The sequence below is a fragment of the Anomaloglossus baeobatrachus genome, chromosome 5 (assembly GCF_048569485.1).
Source record: "Anomaloglossus baeobatrachus isolate aAnoBae1 chromosome 5, aAnoBae1.hap1, whole genome shotgun sequence".
Taxonomy (NCBI): domain Eukaryota; kingdom Metazoa; phylum Chordata; class Amphibia; order Anura; family Aromobatidae; genus Anomaloglossus; species Anomaloglossus baeobatrachus.
In genome coordinates, this window is record NC_134357.1 from 382,640,241 (window position 1) to 382,661,264 (window position 21,024).

The window sequence follows — 21,024 nt, forward strand, 5'->3', positions numbered from 1 at the left end:
AATGCAAAGGAAACCAGCTTTTAAACATGCCAGATGGAGCTTAGGGAAAAGGGGAAAAAAAAAGCTTTAGATTAAAACAATCTCATCCAGTGTGCCACAGCTTTTTTTTTTCTTCTTTTGCTTGAGGTCTTTTAACACTTTAAAAGTCCTGAATAATTCCAAGTTTTCTTTGGAGCCTCTGAAGAAAGATTCTGAAGCTAACGTGTCGTTATCAGATTGATGGGCTGGGTTTGATTGAAGTTTCTTTGTCATGCAAATGTCACAGGGCATGATGGATGGGTTCAGATATCTGACAAGCTTCAGGAGGTCTTCAGCTATTGGTCCCCAGAGAATCACGTGTTCTCTCAGTAAGAGACAGAGGGTTTGAAGCCTGGAAATCCATGGATGGAAGTTTACAGCTTTGACATACTACCTAAAGGTTGTAGGGCAAGGAGGATTCCCCTGAAAACAGGTTGACCCTCCTCCATCCCTGGCAGATGGACAATACCAGAATGGGCTCCTTTTTGGACTATGCAATTTGTAACCGTGGTACTAGTGCCTACTCACCCAGAGGATACCACCATATAGAACAAGGTACACCGTCCTATCCAGGGTGCACCAGTGCCAGTGACATTTATAATGGTGACGGTCGGTTTGTAGTAGGAGGTACTGGAACAATTTCAAGCCAGATCCCGCAGCAGAACCATGCTTACCATCATCATCCCCCAAGCGCCGGTCTTGGATATGCCAGCTCCATACCCAACTACACATCACAGACGTCTTGCAGCCAGGGGTATGGGCACCAAGTCTATGTCAGCCAAGAAACAGAAGGAGTTTATTTTCAGCAACAACCTTATTCTGCCAGTACAGCTCCCAACACTGGCTCTTTGTCAGAAGGATACTGTGGAGCTGTGCCAGGCCCTGTAACTTATCATCAACATTCGTTCGGGCAAGACCATCAAGCCTTGTTACAGAACTATCCTAGCCACTCTCCTCTATTACACAATGATAAAGATGTGCCCTGCCAACCTGAACTGGTATCAACTAATCCGACTTTTGACTGGATGAAAGTGAAGCGGAATCCACCAAAGACAAGTGAGTACCACTTATGAGTTATTTCTGACTATAGGCCTCAGGTTCACAGGGTATTTGTAAATGTGGGCGCAGATCATTAGTATCTCATCAATCTTATGTGAAGTTTCAAATCAGTGCCCACCACGCTTTTACCTACAATAAATACATCATTGTACACCAGTGAGGTAGAGCCCCATGTGTCTATGTTGATTGTCTTTATGTAATACTATAATACATGTTTTATGTGTTCGAACCTTTTGTTTATGGTAACTATGATTAATGAATGGAGTGGGCAGAACAGGAAAAGACAGCACGTGTTATTATAGCCTTGTAGGATGCGATGCTCCTCTGTTCTCAGATTGGTAGATGTGCAATTGACTTAAGGTCTCCAAATATGAGAAGGAAATGTCATTGAAAGTACTAAAACCAACTCAGTTTATATTATCATACTGATTGATTGATTAATATTATGACTAATAATAATAACGTTGTTAATTTTTCACAGCCAAGCCCACCGACTTTGGGTTAACTTCCCAGCAAAACAGCATGAGAACTAACTTCACCACCAAGCAGCTGACAGAACTGGAGAAGGAGTTCCACTTTAATAAGTACCTGACTCGGGCCAGGCGAGTAGAGATTGCTGCCACATTAGAACTGAACGAAACTCAGGTAAAAATCTGGTTTCAGAACCGGAGGATGAAACAGAAGAAAAGAGAGAAGGAAGGAGTCCCCTCCTGTATCAATAAGGAGTCATTAAAAGAGAGCAGTGAGACCTCAGAACTCTCCACCTCACCGGACACCTCACCCAACTCTACATAGACAAGGGTGTGCATATTTTCCAGGGAAACTAATTTTAAATGTGTTAAAAGATATAGTTTATTTTCTTCGATAAATGCCTTCTTATTTATATATGGAATACAGTTTACAAACAAATTTTTACCCTCTTAATAAAAAGGAGCTGGTTCAGCTTCTCTCAGGGAACCCCATATTTTAGGGGAGCTGCACTTTCAGGCATCTCCATTATAGCTCGTTGATTTATAGTAAGTACTGTTTATGCATATATTTATGCATATAGAAGTAATTGTCATGTTTTCTGTGTTTTTTATGTCTTTTCAAAGTTTGGATTATAATTTCCAGTGATTTACATCTGATTGCGTTCCCATCTGTTTTGAAGGACACTCATTAATGGGGCTGCCTAAAAAACCTAGTTTGCACTATAGTTTATAAGAATATTATGTAACAGAGCAGCCAGTGCCTGATGACAATAAGAGACATGTACAAACCCGAAACAAATAAACTGACAGTGTTGGAATTGTACCATAACCAATCTGCATATTGCCTTGATGTTATTGATCGCCAATAATACTAACACATGGTAAAAAAATGATGGTTTCTGTCAAAAGAGGCGTTTTTGTTTGTATACTTTTAAAATTCACCTACAGATATTGTCTAGATTTAAATCTACCTCACATTAGATGGTTTATTTGTTTAATGACACTGGTAGATAAGACATATGGGAAACCTAATATAAAGGCTGGATAAATCGTCACAAGATAATGTCACTTCTTTACTTTGTTCTTAACCTATCTTATATGTTTGATGGCAGTGTATTTAGATTGTGTACAACTACCTATTTAGCCTTTACTGTTTCTGGGGCTCAACGACCCCACTACTCATTTATTACCAGTATATTATTTCGAAATTATGAGAAATATTACATCACTCATGATATACAGGCAGCAGAACAAGGCATTATATGGAGGTGGTGCATGATTGATACTATCAAGACTTCCAGGTCTGATCACTGTGCAACCTCCTCAAGGTCTATTATAACTGTAAACTTTCTTAAAACTGTTAAATATTTGAAAAAATAAATAAGCAACCTATTATTATTAGTAGTAGAAGACGTATTTCCAAAATGAACCTTTGCAAGACACCAATTTTGCTTTATACTGTTTTCATGATGTCTTTTATGTTGTTCTATTTACACCTAAATTGTTGTTTTGTGTAATGAACATTTGCTTTTCTTTCGCTTTACTTTCTTTGAATGCTTATTTAGATTCAATGGTACATACACAACTCAAATGCTGCATTCTGGGATCCTGTAAAAGAGGAAAAAAACCCCCACAGATTCTGCCATTAACACTGAAATGTCTTCAGTCAAAGCCTTTTTACGCTGTTTTAGGCTGTTTTCACTCCAACATTCATTTTTTTGTACACAAATTTTGTAAAATTACTGAATAAAATGTAATTTGTTCTTAATATATTTATTTACAGATTTTATTTATTTCAGCACTCCCCAAAAATGGTAATTCTCATGCTTTTTTGTGTGGTAAATGTTGGATAAGTGATGAATACAATTCCTAATTCTGGTAATGGTATGTATGATTCTATGATCAATTGGATAAGTGATGTATACTATTCCTAATTCTGATAGTGATACGTATGATTCTATGATCAATTGGATAAGTGATGTAAACAATTCCTAATTCTGATAGTGATACGTATGATTCTATGATCAATTTGATAAAGGTTGTAGATGAAATTTGTAAAATATATTATTAATCTGGGATTACACAAAGAGATTTCCTCTTTGGCCTTACCAAAAATAACCAGATACATGTACTGTATGTAGATGGGCTATATGTGTATAGATGTGTAAATTAGCAAATTAGGGGGAAGATTTATCATTAGTATGTCTTCGATCTTATGTGAAGGCACAGGTCACTGCTCACCATGCTTTTACCTACAATAAATACATTGTTCACAGAATCCCTGTTGATTTTCTTCATACAATACATATTTTATGTGTTTAGATCTTTTGTTTAATGAAATATTTAATTAATGGAGTGATCAGAACAGGAAAATCAAGCACGTGCTATTATAGCCCAGTAGGATGTGCTACCTCTCTGTTCTCTACAAGTGCAACTGACTTCCGAAATTTCTAAAATAGACTTTATGATCCATTATGGTACAACCCATGATATAAAATGTTATACTAATGAGAACTTGTACCTATTTATATTATCATATTGATAAATATTTGTATTAATATTATGATTAATATAAATAATCATGTTATTAACTTTTCAAGGTCAATTTGTGGCTAAATTCCCAAGCATGAGAATGAACTTCACTACAAAGCAGGCCAGGTCAGGTTCCACACTGGTTTGGACAAAAATCAGGTGAAAATCTGGTTTTAGATGAAGAAAAGTGAGAAACAAGGAGACGCCTATATAGAATTGAGCAGTGAGACCTCAGAACTCTCCCCGTCAGCAGCCACCACACTCAACATTTTAAAAATGTACATCATGTTAAAGAAATATATCTTTCATTTTCTTTGATACATTTTTTTCCTATTCATATAAGGACATAGTTACAAAAAGTTCGCTGTTGAACTTTTCTCAGGGAACCCCAAGATTTAGTGGAGCATCACTTTCACACATCTCCATTATAACTGATTTATAGTTCTATTTATGTATCGAGAAGTAATTGTCATGTTTCTGAGTCCTTTTAACACTTGGATTAAAAGGTTAATTTTGCAATTCTGTGTGTATCTGTTCAGCACAAAACAGGAAAAGGTAAGGGGAAACTGCTCACCTGTCTTTGGTGCACCTGGTCCATTTGGAGAGGAATCACTCGGAACCACCCAGATCAAGGCTTCAATTAAGCATATAGGAAAAATAGAATCCTCCAGTGTCCATAACATTAGAAAGTTCAACTTTTAGTGTTGAAAAATATTTAAGATATACATGCCACGAAACAACAGGTCTGCTAAGCTAGGAAGGTCCAACGCGTTTTGACATAATGCCATGACTAAGACTTTTTAAGTCAAAACTTGTTGGTCCTTCCTAGCTTAGCAGACCTGTTGTTTATGTCTTAAATATTTTTCAACAATAAAAATTTCATTTTCTTATGGATTATGGACGCTGGAAGATTATTTTTTCCTGTATCTGTTCAGGACACAAGAATACTCATTAATAGGGCCTGTCAACCAAAAAACTAGTTTGCACTACAGTTTAAGCTAATAATACAGGACTATATTATACTCAGTGCCTGATAACAATAACTGAATACCTGATAACAAACACCAAATAAATTACTGCTACATTGGGTTCTGCAATAATAATATCAGTAAATTGTATTTGAATTCTTGAATGACAATAATATACACGTCTCAAGTGAAAGATTTTTTTTCTGTTACTGTAAGGCTATGTGCGCACGTGTGCGCTCTGCACCGCACCTAAAAGGTGCGCTTCAGAGCGCAGCTGAAAAGCTCCGTTCTGAAGCGCATGGTGCCGGCATGCGCTCTGCATGCAGCTCCTGCCATAGACAGAGCAGGGGCTGCCGGCAAAGCGCATGGAAGAAGTGACATGTCACTTCTTAAAACGCGCGCTTCGGGCAGCAGCCGAATCGCTGCGCTCTAATACGCCACGTGCGCACGGCTCCTGCACAATCTCCATAGATTGTGCAGGGGACGCAGGACGCATGCAGTTATGCTGCGCTACAAAGCGCAGCGTAACTGCATGAATTACGCACACGTGCGCACATAGCCTTACAAGAAGTGTTTCTGCCTTGTCTATTGTTACAATTTAGCTACAGATGTTGTCTGTGTTTGTTTGTTTTTTAAATAAATCTACTTCACATTAGATACAAGGGTTTATTTGTTTAAGGACAATGGTAGATAAAATGTATGGGGAAAAATATATAATGGAGACTGTGTAAAAAGACAAAAGATATTGTCACTTCCATACTTTGTTTCTTAATGTCATCTATATGATAGTTTTAATGACTGTGTATTATATTATGTACAATTAACTGATCATTTAAGCCGTATTTAGCTGATAGATATAACTGTTTCTCAGGCTCAGTAGCCAGGTCTTGGTCATCTCTTTGCTGGTAACATAGGGGATATACTGTCTTCAAGAAGCAACTTCTGTGTCTGTCTGATCCTGAATACAACAAAAGCCAACAGGACAACTATTTAAAAATGAAAAGATTTGCAAAGGGCAACTGTGGAGACGTATTTATATTCCATTATTCACACCCTGAAGACAGGAAGGGATTGGGTGCTCCCAGACATCAAACACACTTACATTCTGCATGGAAGGTTTAGAAACAGGCTGGAAGATGGGTTTCTAAATCTTCCACGCAGAAGTTAAGTGTGTTTAATGTCTGTTTGGATTTGGCACTATGCTGTCATCATCATTACATGATGATGACAGTATAGTGCAAATCCAAACAGTTATTCTGATTTCCTACATGCCCACTTATACTCATTGAATTCTTTGAATAATGATGTATATCCCATTTATTGACAAATGAAGTTTATAAAATGAGATATGAGGATGTGCTAACATTCTATTATAAAGTATGTATTTACCATTGTATTTATTTTACATTAATTCCATAGTGTTTTACATACATCATCATCACTGTCCCCATTGGGGCTCATATGTCCTATCACTATGTCTTTGGAGTGTGGGAGGAAACCCACACAAACACGGCAAGATCATGCAAACTCCTTGCAGATGTTGTCCTTTGTGGGATTTGAACCCAGGACCCCAACATTGTATTTACTATTCCTGACAATCTATTACAAATTTACCAAGTTTTCTGGCACACACACAAGGAAAATTATATATTTTAGGTCAAAATGCTTTATAATATTCCAATGCCAATTTTTAATCAAAGTGGAGCCATTTTTGGTCCATGTATTCCATGTGCTTGATGGACTGCACATAGACTGTTCATGCACAACACTCATATAAAGACAGCAGACTGCCGCACCTGTAGTCAATGGCCGCCTGTGTAGCACACAATCCGGCGGCGTTGGGACGCCTTTTCAGTATCAAGGGATTACTTGACTCCACATACCATGTAAGGAAACGAATAACAGTGTCCTCCTGAGTGCAAATTCTTTTCTTTCTTTATTCCATCATAGTGCAGTAAACATGCAAAGTTTCAACATCAGTTTGTCTTCCTTCAAAAAGACAAACTGATGTCGAAACGTTGCATGTTTACTGCACTATGATGGAATAAAGAAAGAAAAGAATTTGCACTCAGAGGACGCTGTTATTCATTTCTTTACATGTTCATGCACAACACACTGACCCATAGATATCAATAATACAATTAGGACAAACGCTTTTTAACACCGATATATTTTATGTGAAAGAAATCCAAGCATGCAATTGGAATATCCGATTTCTGAGACATTCTTGCCTATTTAACTTAATGGAGGCACAAAAAAATGTAAGCTACACAGACACAATGCTTATGCCATCTAATTTTTATGGATTATGGATCCGTTGCAAAAATGATACAAAAAACTGTAATGGGACATTTTTTGCAAATGTAACACACGGATCTCATACTGATTTCTAATAAGGACTTGATTTTAGAACACCATTTGCTTAAAAAAATGTCCGGTTTTGCTGGATGCAAGACTTAACGGCTGGATAGGTATATATGAGGGTGTTGTATTTGTTGTATCCATACTTTGGACCATGAAGCTGGGCCAGCTGATTTCAGCCTCGTGGCCATTTACATGAGCCAATAACTGGCAAAATAACATCTGTAGAAATGACCGTTCATAACAATATGCCTGTCTAAACAAGTCAGTAATGACCTGACAAGCAAAAGACTAGTTCATCCTGACTGCCCACGGTGCTATGGGGGGGATTGCTGACTTCCTTCACATGATATGGGGCTGTCCGGTGACTGCCACCTTTTGGAGGGGGGTTGTCTCAGTCTTGTCCTCCCTGGCTCTTTTTCCTATACCCCTTGAAACACTTTTCTGTTTATTTGGTGTTATGGATGAAGGGACATGGTCACACTATCACAAAATATTTCTGCGAAATCCCTTTTTATGGCCCGGAAACTCATAGCCATGCGGTGGATGGGCGGTTCTCCTCCTACAGTGTGAGCATGGATAGAACTGGTGAACAAAATGCTCCCGTATGAGCGGACTGTATATCAAAACAGAGGGTGTCCGGAGAACTTCAACCGGATATGAGAAATGTGGAACTCCTCCCCTTTTACCTTAACTGATTGAGTATAAAATATTCACGTCTCTATCAATACTGAATACAAAACTGATTGCGGAGGAGTGCAGTTTCCAACGTCTAGGATGGTGTTATCGGCAGAGCTAGCTATTAGTTATTTACTGGTTTTCTTTGTCTGTTTGTAGTATTCACCATACACTCAAATGCAATGTAATCAGCTATCTTATTGACCGTAAGACACTATAGCAGTTTTAAAATGAACATTTATTTAGCAATATAGCGACAAGTCTATTTGTTGAGCCTTCTTGAGTGGCTCATAGCAAATCTGTATGTGCATATCTAATGTGTCTTTTGCTCTGTATTTGAGCATTTTTTACTGTTTAATAAACTAATTTTTTTAAAAAAAAAAGACTAGTTCATCGGGTGCAATGATTTTTAAGCCACCTAGTAAATCATTGTAGTCGGCAGCACATCATACCATGTAAAAATAGCTGATGTGCTGCTGATAATATGATACAATCTCCTTCGGATTGGCTAAACAGAACAGTAAACAACTACCAATCGGCTTTTATATTGCAGATTGGCACTTGGATCGGCCTGTCTAAGGGGTCATTAGACACAAGCAATGCAACTGTTAGGGAAACTCAGTGGTGCTAACAATATTAGGCTGGTTTCAGACGTCCATGTTTTAGGTACGTGTGACATCCGTTTTTAACATGGATGTCACACGTACCCATGTTACCCTATTGTGTACTCTCACATGGCCGTGTTTTCACACGGACCATGTGGCCCCGCTATTTCACACGGAGACGTGCCCGTTTTTTCTCCAGCAGCACGGGTGTCACACGGACCGCACACTTATGTGATCCGTGTGACATCAGTGTGACACATACCGGAGAAAACACGGGTTTTTAAATAAAAAGATTTTCTATATTTCCCTGTTCCAGCGATGCTGTCTCCGGCTCTGCTGCCTCCCGCTCCTGACCCCCGCTCATTGTTTTCATTGATTATTCACTGCAGTGAGCAGCTGAGAGCAGGGGCATCGCGGTGACAGCGCAGGAGACAGCACCGCCGAGGACAGCACCGCCGAGGATAGCATCGCTAGGGATATCGCTAGTGACAGGTGTGTATCCTGCCAGCAGTGTGTGCAGGGACGTCCAGGAGGTCATCGGATTTCCCAATGAACTCTGATGACCTCCTGATGACACCCCTGCGACAACTGCGCTACAGCGAGTGTCACGATGGTGACTTCCAGGGGTTCATGGGAGTTCATTGGGAACCCTGATGAGTCCCTGGATGTCACTGCACAAACTGCTGTATACTCACCTGTCACCGGTGATGTCCCCGGTGATGTCCCCGGCGGTGCTGTCCTCGGCTGTGCTGTACCCAGCCTGTCCCCGCGATGCTCCGGCTTCCAGATCCTCAGGCAGTGAATAATCAATGAAAATAATGAGCAGGGATCAGGAGCGGGACGCAGCAGAGCCAGAGACAGCATCGCTGGATACAGGTAAATATAGAACATCTTTTCATTACAGAGACACGTGTTTTACCCGGTACGTATCACACGTATGCAAACATGAATGTCACACGTGTGACACACGCGTGACACACGTATAACACATGTATGACACACGTATGACCATAATCATGCGTGTGACTGGTACCTGATTAAACACGGACGTCTGAAACGAAACCAGCCTTAGAGGACAACACAAAGTTCAATCCGCCGTTTGTTTAAGTCAGCACAACATTCATCAACACGGCATGTGCCCTATTGATGAATGTAGTGTCTACGAAATAGGGCAGATATTGGCACCATGATTTGGCTGTTTTTAACTCCAATTGTTTTTCCCATTTGCTGCACATAAAATTAAGTTGAAAAGTTGAAAGAAAATTTATTCGGCCAAACGCTGATTCAAATTATATTATTATTATTAGATTTATCATTATTTAGTATTATAGTGCCATTTAATCCCATAGTTTTTTTTGTTTTGTTTTTTTTTAAATAATGCAGACTGCTCTAGATGTGGTTTTTTGCGGCCGTTTTACATCCAAACCCCTAAGTTAAAAACAATTTAAAAACAAAACAAAAAAAAGCTTATAAAAAACAGACACTTTCTGCCTTAGTCAGAGCATTTGCCATAATTTTCACTACATGTCGGAATCCAGTCTAGTATAACATTCATATATACACACACATGCAATATGTACCTTTGGTGCTTATACTCTTACTTTGCAGTATTTTATCCACACCTGCCTTACACTTTTATACAATATGTACATATACGTACTGTGCAAAAGTGTAAAGCATGTGTGGAAAAAATGGTGCAAAATAAGAATGCTTTACAACATGGAAGTATTAAAGAGAACCTGTCACCAGGCTTTTCCTCTATAACCTGCTATTTACACCAATAAGCCCTTATATACAGCATTCTAAAATACAATATATACAGTGCCTACAAGTAGTATTCAACCCCCTGCAGATTTAGCAGGTTTACACATTCGGAATTAACTTGGCATTGTGACATTTGGACTGTAGATCAGCCTGGAAGTGTGAAATGCACTGCAGCAAAAAAGAATGTTATTTCTTTTTTTATTTTTTTTTAAATTGTGAAAAGTTTATTCAGAGGGTCATTTATTATTCAACCCCTCAAACCACAAGAATTCTGTTTGGTTCCCCTAAAGTATTAAGAAATATTTCAGGCACAAAGAACAATGAGCTTCACATGTTTGGATTAATTATCTCTTTTTCCAGCCTTTTCTGACTAATTAAGACCCTCCCCAAACTTGTGAACAGCACTCATACTTGGTCAACATGGGAAAGACAAAGGAGCATTCCAAGGCCATCAGAGACAAGATCGTGGAGGGTCACAAGGCTGGCAAGGGGTACAAAACCCTTTCCAAGGAGTTGGGCCTACCTGTCTCCACTGTTGGGAGCATCATCCGAAAGTGGAAGGCTTATGGAACTACTGTTAGCCTTCCACGGCCTGGACAGCCTTTGAAAGTTTCCACCCGTGCCGAGGCCAGGCTTGTCCGAAGAGTCAAGGCTAACCCAAGGACAACAAGGAAGGAGCTCCGGGAAGATCTCATGGCAGTGGGGACATTGGTTTCAGTCAATACCATAAGTAACGTACTCCACCGCAATGGTCTCCGTTCCAGACGAGCCCGTAAGGTAGCTTTACTTTCAAAGCGTCATGTCAAGGCTCGTCTACAGTTTGCTCATGATCACTTGGAGGACTCTGAGACAGACTGGTTCAAGGTTCTCTGGTCTGATGAGACCAAGATCGAGATCTTTGGTGCCAACCACACACGTGACGTTTGGAGACTGGATGGCACTGCATACGACCCCAAGAATACCATCCCTACAGTCAAGCATGGTGGTGGCAGCATCATGCTGTGGGGCTGTTTCTCAGGCAAGGGGCCTGGCCATCTGGTCCGCATCCATGGGAAGATGGATAGCACGGCCTACCTGGAGATTTTGGCCAAGAACCTCCGCTCCTCCATCAAGGATCTTAAGATGGGTCGTCATTTCATCTTCCAACAAGACAACGACCCAAAGCACACAGCCAAGAAAACCAAGGCCTGGTTCAAAAGGGAAAAAATCAAGGTGTTGCAGTAGCCTAGTCAGTCTCCTGACCTTAACCCAATTGAAAACTTGTGGAAGGAGCTCAAGATTAAAGTCCACATGAGACACCCAAAGAACCTAGATAACTTGGAGAAGATCTGCATGGAGGAGTGGGCCAAAATAACTCCAGAGACCTGTGCCGGCCTGATCAGGTCTTATAAAAGACGATTATTAGCTGTAATTGCAAACAAGGGTTATTCCACAAAATATTAAACCTAGGGGTTGAATAATAATTGACCCACACTTTTATGTTGAAAATTTATTAAAATTTAACTGAGCAACATAACTTGTTGGTTTGTAAGATTTATGCATCTGTTAATAAATCCTGCTCTTGTTTGAAGTTTGCAGGCTCTAACTTATTTGCATCTTATCAAACCTACTAAATCTGCAGGGGGTTGAATACTACTTGTAGGCACTGTATGAGCAAAGGCCGTGCTGCTTAACATAAAAACAGCTTGTATTACACTCTCCTGCAGAGCGGTCAGGTCTGATGGGCATCTCTTATCTCAGTCCGGTGCCTCCTCTCCTTGCAATCACTGTCCTCCTTCTCTGCTCTGTGTGGATGATTCATCCTACATCAACCACACATAGGCCTCCATAGTGCTTCTGCGCATGTGTACTTCTCTCTTCCCTACTGAGGGCAAATCAAAGTATTGTAATGTGCAGGTGTGAGAAAAGGTCAAAGACGGCCCTCAGCAGGGAAGAGAGAAGTACACATGCGCAGAAGCACAATAGAGGCTTCTGTGTGGTTGACGTAGGACACGTCATCAACATGAAGCAGAGAAACAGGTCGACGATTGCAAGCAAAGAGGAGGCGCCAGATCGAGACCAGCGACGCTCATCGGACTGGACCCCCTGCAGGTCTGTATAGTAAAGGTCTTTTTTATATTACACAGAGCGCTTGGGTTCTTGTATATAGCATTCTTTAATACTGTATATAAGAGCTTACTGATGTTGGCCGCAGCTTATAGGGTACAAATCTGGTGACAGGTTCCCTTTAATAGTTTATTTTTTATCAATTAAAGTACAAAGTGGATGAACAAAAGTGAAATCTAAAAATCAATATTCGGTGTGACCTTTATCTTCAAAACAGCTTCAATGTAATATTATAAGTAATAATACATTTGCACAAAGTCAGGAATTCTGTAGGATAACAATCAGTTGTATGAGTAAGTATACCAAATATCTGACAATGATCATCATTTTCATGGGTAGATAAAATACAGTAATTACCAGAAACAGCTGTTAAGGAAGCTTAACCCCTTCATGACCAGGCTATTTTCCTTTTTTTGTTTTTACCTCCTCTTCTTCCAAGAGTCATAACTTTTTTATCTTTACATCCACATAGCCATATGAGGGATTGTTATTTTATGGGACAAGTTGTACTTGTGAATGACACCATTCATTTTATCATGTGATGCTCTGGAAAGCGTAAAAAAATTTTGTGCGTTAAAATTGGAAAAAAAAAGTGCAATTTACCAATTTTTAAAATGTTTATTTACAATTGTAACTACACAGTAAAACTGATCTGACAATATAATTCTCCAGGTCAGTGTGATTATGCAGATAGCAAACATATAGTTTTTTTCTATTATTATTATTTAAGAGGTAAAAAAAATTTGGAAGATTTGTAGGGAAGAAAAATTTAGCTTGTGTTGCCAATTTACGAGACCAATAACGTTTTAATTTCCGGGATAAGGAGCTGTGTGAGGGCTGAGACGATATTTTAACTGGTATCATTTTGAAATCGATATGTTTTGATTACCCCTTATTGCAACGTTGCGGCAGCCAAAATCCAAAAAAAAAAGGTAATTCTGGCACGTTGCTTTTTTTCTCGATATGCCATTTATTGATTGGATTCATTTATTTTATATTTTGATAGATCAGACATTTATGATCACAAGGATACCAAATCCAGTATGTGTCTTTTTTTAATTGCTTTATTTTTAAGGATACAAAAAGGGGGTCATTTGAACTTTTATATTTTTGTACATTTTTCATATGTTTAACAACATTTTCTTTCACTTTCTACTGTATTTGTTAGTCCCCATTTGATCACTTGTACTGTGCACATCAGCACAGAAACGAGGGAGCAGAAAAATGCTAGAGCTGAATGAATGAATGAATGAATAAAAAATTGAAATACTATGCTGTAACTCAAGGCAGTTTATTCACTGAAAGGCTGGAAAGCCGTAAAAATAATGAGTGTCTGCAGGTGACAGGGAAGCATAGTGGAGGTTCCTTGCAAGTTTGGATCCGCATTATATCAAATGATGTTAAAGATTTGGACATTATTAATGGTGTCCTGAATGCAGAGAAATACAGGCCTTTACTTAATCATAATGCAATACAATCAGAGAGGCATTTGACTAGCTCCAAATTTGTTCTGCAGCAGGATAAGACCCAAACATACAGCCAATGTGATTAAGAACTACCTTCAGTGTAAAGAAGAAAAAGGAGCCTTGGAAGTGATGCTATGGCCCCTACAGAATCATCAAGTGTGTCTGGGAATACATGAAAAGACAGAAGAACTTGTACCACAGAAGATCTGTGATTAGTTCTCCAAGAAGTTTGGATCAACCACCCTGCCAGTTTTGATGCTTTGGAAAATAAACTATCACCACTTCTATTTTTGAAAGCATTCTTATTATATAGAATCTTTTCCACATTTCCTAAAACTTTTGCACAGTCATATATATATATATATATATATATATATATATATATATATATATATATAAATATATACATACTGTATATATATATATATATATGTGCTTCCCCCGTGACAGCAGCCGCCGCTGTTCGGGTCCGTACCTTCAGGGGTGGTGGCTCGAGGGTCACCGGACCCGGGGGTCTCGCGGACACGCCGAATAAATGGGGGACGTATATGTACGGGCTGGGCCGTATTGAGTTTGTGACGCCACCCACGGTGTGTGGTGAGGTAGGACACCACCGCTGCTGTGACGGGGCACCCAGGGGAGATCTTGTACAGTGAGTTGTTAACCCCTCCGTGGGCAAGGATGGTGGCCCCGGGACCCGGTTGGCGCATGCAGGGGATGGCAACCGCAGGGGGTGCTGGTGTACTCACAGTTAGGAACACACACGAGTCTCTGGTAAACCAAGGTGGTGTTGGCCGGTGCCGTGGCCCGTTGCGTTCTGGTCCCCCACCCGGCTGGTGGTCTCTATCCTTTTCCTGCACTGCTTTAAGCAGAAAAGACTTCCTAGTATGAAACGAGTCCGCTCCCGGCTGGATGTGGCCTGAGGAGCCGTGCCCGCAGACGCTTGCCCGTGGGATCTATGGGCCTTGGCGGTGACCTCTTATCCATAATCGGTGGGCTGTTGTCTTCTATGAGGGACTTTGGGTGGGACAGAACCTCTAGTCCTGGCCTCAATCGGTTAATTAACCAGCTCCAGTCGATTCTGGTTCTGGCTTCAGGGTCCGAGTACCCCCCTTTATGCTACGGTTTCCGGGTCGGTTCCCCGTGTCGGTACCGGCGGGCTACAACCCTGGCCCGGTCCACCTCGGTTCCACCGAGCCGTCTTCCCGTCTCCTGCTGACGGAGACCACCGTCTGCCTCCTAGCCAGTGGCACCAGGGCTCCTACCCTGGTATCATTCAACTTGGACTTTACTGCTGGAGCTACCCCTAGCTCCAGCCCACACTCCTCTCCAAACTGAACTCCAGACTAAAATTGAACTGATCTGAACTTGACTGACTGTTTTTCCCGCCCTGGGCTGTCTAGAGCCCTAGGTGGGCGTGCCCCAATTGCCTGGCCATGCCCACTGGTGTGTCTATCTGTCCCTAAGGGGGGTGACTAGGGTTTAATGGTTGGCTGTGTGTTTCCTAATGAGGGAACGGTGTTGTGCGGGGGGCCTATTTGTGACTACCTGGTTTTGCCAGAGTGTCACACACACACATATATATATATATATATATATATACATACACACAATTGAAACCAGAAGTTTACATACACAATCTAAGAAGACACATATGCATGTTTTTCTCACTATCTGACATAAAATCAGAGTAAACCTTTCCCGTTTTAGGTCAATTAGGAACCAAAATTATTTATATTTGCCAAATGCCAAAATAAGGAGAGAAATAATGTTTTAAGGCATTTTTGTTACTTTCTGCAAAGTAAAAAGTTTGCATACACTATGACTACTATACCTTTAAACAATATGGAAGAGAATTGTGGACTTGCATAAGTCTGGTTCATCCTTCTGTGCAATTTCCAGATACCTGAAGGTGCCTCGTTCATCTGTACAAACAATTATACGCAAGTAAAAGCAATATGGGAATGTGCAGCCATCATACCGCTCAGAAAAGAGACAGTTTCTGTGTGCCAGAGATGAATGTGCTTTGGTCAGACATGGGCATATCAACTCAAAAACAAAAGCAAAAGATGTTATGAAGATGCTGGTGGAAGCTGGTAAAATTGTGTCATCCACAGTGAAAAGAGTACTTAATCAACATGGGCTGAAAGGCCACTCTGCCAGGAAAAAGCCATGACTCCAAAAGAAACACAAAAAAGCAAGCTAAATAATTGAAAATGCACACAGGAACAAAGACATCCTTTTTTGGAGCCATATCCTATGGTCTGACGAAACTAAAAGTTAACTGTTTGGGCATAGCGACCATCATTACATTTGGAAGAAAAAGGGAGAAGCTTTGAAGCCTATGAACACCATCCCAACTGTGAAACACGTAGACGGCAGCATCATGTCGTGGGGTTGTTTTGCTGCAGGAGAGACTGGTGCACTTTACAAAATAAATGGCATCAAGAGGAAAGAAGATTATGTGGCAATACTAAAGCAAAATCTCAAGACATCAGCCAGTAACTTAAACCTTGGGCAGAAATGGGTCTTCCAAATGGACAATGACCCAAAGCATACTGCCAAACTGGTTACAAAGTGGCTTAAGGATAACAAAGTCAATGTGTTGGAGTGGCCATCACAAAACCCTGATCTCAATCCTCTTGAAAATGTATGGGCAAAGCTGAAAAGGCAGATGCGAGCAAGGAGACCTACAAACATGGCTCATTCACAACAGTGCTCTCAGGAGGAAATGGCCAAAATTCCTACCAACTATTGTGAGAAGCTTGGTGGAAGGATATACAAAATGCTTGACTCAAGTGATACAGTTTTAAGGGCAATGGTACCAAATACTAAAGAAATGTATGTAAAGTTTTGACTTTGCAGAAATAAATAAAAATGCCCTAAAACATTCTCTTGCTCATAATTTTGGTAATGTTAAATAACCTAAAAAGGGAAAGGCTTATTCTGATTTCACTGATGTCATGTCAGAAAAACATACATATGTGTCTTTTTAGATAGTGTATGTAAATTTCTGGTTTCAACTGTATATATATATATATATATATACATATATATATATATATATATATACACACACACACACAAGGTGTATTAAGTACTGAAAACATCACCAATTTTCTAAAGAAATATATTTCTATTGCTATTGACATGAACTTCTCACCAGATGTCAGCAACAACCCATCCAATCTACACAGGTAAAGAAATCAAACCATATATGTCCATAAATTTAGTGATATACAATAATGAGAAATGACACAAGGAAGAGTATTGAACACGCTTACTGAAATATAATAATAGTTTAATACCTTTGTTGGTGACGACAGCTTCGAGACATCCCCTGTATAGAGAGACTAGTCGCATGCATTGCTCAGGTGTGATTTTGGACCAATCTTCTACACAAACACTCTTCAAATCCTGAAGGTTCTGTTGGCTCCTTCTATGAACACTGAGCTTTAGTTCCTTTCATAAATTTGCTGTCGTATTTAGGTCAGGTGATTGACTGGGCCATTCTAGCAGCTTTATTTTTCTTTCTTTGGCTTGCTGAATGTCCACCCTCATTTCTTTTTCATCATCCTGGAATATTGCAGCAGATTTTCATCAAGAATGTCTCGGTACATTTTTCCAATCATCCTTTTTTCAATTATATGAACTTTACCAGTGCCGTATGCTGAAAAACAGCCCCACACCATGATATTCTCACCTCCAAACTTCACTGTTGGTATGGTGTTTTGGGGGTGATATGCTTGCCTTTTCGTCTCCAAACATGGTGTTCAGAGTTCAATTTTGGTTTCATCTGACCAGATTATAATCTCCCAGTATTTCACAGGTTTGTCCAAATGTTATTGAGCAAACTTTAAAAGTGCTTGAACATGATTTTCATTCAGCAATGGAGTCTTGCGTGGTGAGCGTGCAAACAGGCTATGGAGGTTGAGTGCATTACTTATTTCCTTTGAAACAATTGTACCTGCTGATTCCACGTTTTTCTGCAGCTCTCTATAGGGGGTCCTTGGCTTTTGGACAATTCTTCTGATAATTCCTTTCACTTCTCTGTTTCAAATCTTGTGGTGAGCATGTAGCCAAGGCCAGTTCATAGTCAAATGATATTCTTTTCACTTCTGGACTATTGCCCCAACAGTGCTTACTGGAACTATCAGAAGATTTGAAATTCTGTAATCAAAGCCATCAGTATGTTTTGCAACAATAAGGTTAAGAACGTGTCGAGACAGCTCACTGGTTTTACCCATTATGAGATGTGTGGCACGTTGGTAAAGAGACACATTTTTATAGGCCATCAGTTGTACCAGCTAATATTATTTTTCACTGAGGTGTAGGATTGTTTTTTAACTACTGATAGATTTCAGCTGCTGACATGACTTTCCATGGCTTTTCGCACCTCTCTTCTTCTTGTGTTTAATACTTTTTCCCTTTTTCACTTCTGATTATTACATATAACTTAATTTATGGATGGATTGTTACCGACATTTGGGGAGAAATTAATGTCAATAGAACCTTTTAGAAATATATTTGCTTAGAAAATTGGTGTTGTGTTCAATACTTATTTCACCCGTTTTATGTGTATACACTACACTTTATTGTTTTGACGTGTTCTATGAACATGTTTTCTATATAATATTTTGGGTGGAATTTTTCTGAAAAAGTTGTCCTGGCTATGACCTTTCTACTGTTCTTCATGTTTTTCATCTCATTTTTGTTCAGGTACCTTTAGGATTTCGAGACAAATGAAATCTCCTTTCTCTTCCACAGGCCATCTTGTTCTCAGTTTACTCTACCCTGACAGCTTTATTTCAGCCCGGTTTTCCATGGGCTACTTCAATATTTACACAAGTTGATGACTTGTCCCAAGATCTCCTCTCAGCAGTCTTGTCCTGCAGGCTCCTTCCTTCAGGCCTAAGTTCACCTAAAGTTCAGTTGGAAATCAAAGCAGCAGAGACTTTGCAGGATGTCCCTGGACAGACTTTAGATGGACAGAAACTTAAAGGTCATATTAAGGTCTCTAGCTCCTTCTGGGTCCCAAGCATGCTGTATTTTTTTGTATGTAGCTGCCTTTTTAAAGATTATTTTGTTATTTTATAGTTTCAGTGCAAATCATCACAAGAACATGTATGTTAGTATGGAGGAGGGATGGAAATATGCAATAGTTTTCAAAAACAAAAATTGGGAAAAAATATTGCTAGCTTTACAAAAGCTCAAACTTTTATTAATGAAAAAAGTTTTAACCCCTTAGTGACGGAGCTAATTTTCACCTTAATGACCAGACCAAATTTTGCAATTCTGACCAGTGTCACTTCATGAGGTTATAACTCTGGAACGCTTCAACGGATCCCGGTGATTCTGAGATTGTTTTTTCGTCACATATTGGACTTCATGTTAGTACCAAATTTAGGACAATATTTTTTGCGTTTATTGAAGAAAAAAATTGAATATTGGCAAAAATTTTGAAAATTTAGCAATTTTCAACTTTTGAATTTTTATACCGTTAAACCAGAGATTTCTGTGACACAAAATAGTTAATAAATAACATTTCCCACTTGTCTACTTTACATCAGCACAATTTTGGAAACAAAATTTTTTTTTGTTAGGAAGTTAGAGGGGTTCAAAGTTTATCAGCGATTTCTCATTTTTACATCAAAATTTACAAAACCATTTTTTTAGGGACCACATCACATTTGAAGTGACTTCAATAGGCCTAGATGACAGAAAATACCCAAAAGTGACACCATTATAAAAACTGCACCCCCCAAAGTACTCAAAACCACATTCAAGAAGTTTATTAACCCTTCAGGTGCTTCACATGAACAAAAGCAATGTGGAATGAAAAAAAGCAAAAATTAAATTTTACCTAAAAATGTTGCTCTAACCCAAATTTATTCACTTTTAGAAGAACTAACACAACAAAATGGACCCCAAAACTTGTTCCCCACTTTCTTATGAGTGCGCCGATACCCCACATGTGGTCAGAAACCTCTGTTTGGACAAATGGGAGGGCTCGGAACAGAAGGAGCAATATTTGAATTTTGGAAAGCAAATTTGGCTGAAATAGATTGCGAGCACCATGTTGCATTTACAGGTCCGCTAAGGTACCTAAACAGAAGAAACCCCTCACAAGTGACACCATTTTGGAAACTAGACCCCTCAAGGCTTCTATCTAGGGGTATAGTGAGCATTTTAGATCCACAGGTACTTCACAGATTTTGTTAACGTTACGTTGTCATATTGAAAATTTTAATAATTTTTTCAAAAATGTTGCTTTAGCATCAATTTTCTCACTTTTTCAAGAGGTAATTCCAAAAATTTGACCTCAAGGTTTGTTAACCACTTTTTTATGAGCGCGGTGATACCTCACATGTGGTCTGAAACCTTTGTTTGGACAAATGGGAGGGCTTGGAACGAAAGGAGCAATATTTGAATTTTGGAAAGGAAATTTGGCTGAAAAAGATTGCGGGCACCATGTCACATTTGGAGGACCCCTAAGGTACCTAAACAGCAGAAACCCCACACAAGTGACCCCATTTTGGAAACTAGGCCCCTCAAGGAATTTATCTAGATGTTTGGTGGGTACCCTGAACCCCCAGGTGCTTCACAGAATTTTATAACGTTGAGCCATGAAAAAAAAAAAAAAAATTTTACCACAAAATTGTTATTTCAACCAGGTAGCTTTTTTTTTTACAAGAGTAAAAGGAAAAAATTCAGCATAACATTTATTGTGCAATTTCTCCTGAGTTTGGCGATACCTTATATGTGGTGGAAATCAACTGTTTGGGCGCATGGCAGGGCTCGGAAGGGAAGGAGTGCCATTTGACTGCAAAATTGGCTGGAATCAATAGCGGACGCCAGGTTGCATTTGGAGAGCCCCTGAGGTGCCTAAACAGTGGAGGTCCCCCACAAGTGACTCCATTCTGGAAACAAGACACCTCAAGGCTTTTATCTAGGTGTATAGTGAGCAGTATGAATCCACGAATACTTCACAGAATTT

The 21,024-nt window shown here is 39.6% G+C and overlaps 1 protein-coding gene and 1 pseudogene across 1 annotated transcript; both read left to right on the top strand.

Moving 5' to 3' along the window:
* Positions 1–476: 476 nt before the first annotated feature.
* On the top strand, positions 477–1,872 carry HOXB1 (homeobox B1). Its single transcript, XM_075351759.1, has 2 exons — positions 477–1,074; positions 1,559–1,872. The coding sequence occupies exons 1-2, from the start codon at positions 477–479 to the stop codon at positions 1,870–1,872; spliced, it is 912 nt and encodes a 303-aa protein (XP_075207874.1).
* A 14,853-nt stretch (positions 1,873–16,725) lies between these two features.
* The window catches only part of LOC142312771 (F-box only protein 28 pseudogene), a 60,573-nt pseudogene continuing 56,274 nt past the window's right edge, over positions 16,726–21,024 (top strand).

What these genes read in the sequence shown, in the direction of transcription:
- HOXB1 (XM_075351759.1), top strand. Translation starts at nt 477, where the DNA reads ATGGACAATACCAGAATGGGCTCCTTTTTGGACTATGCAATTTGTAAC. An exon ending in GCGGAATCCACCAAAGACAA is followed by an intron (nt 1,075 to 1,558) that starts GTGAGTACCACT and finishes AATTTTTCACAG; the next exon opens with CCAAGCCCACCGACTTTGGG.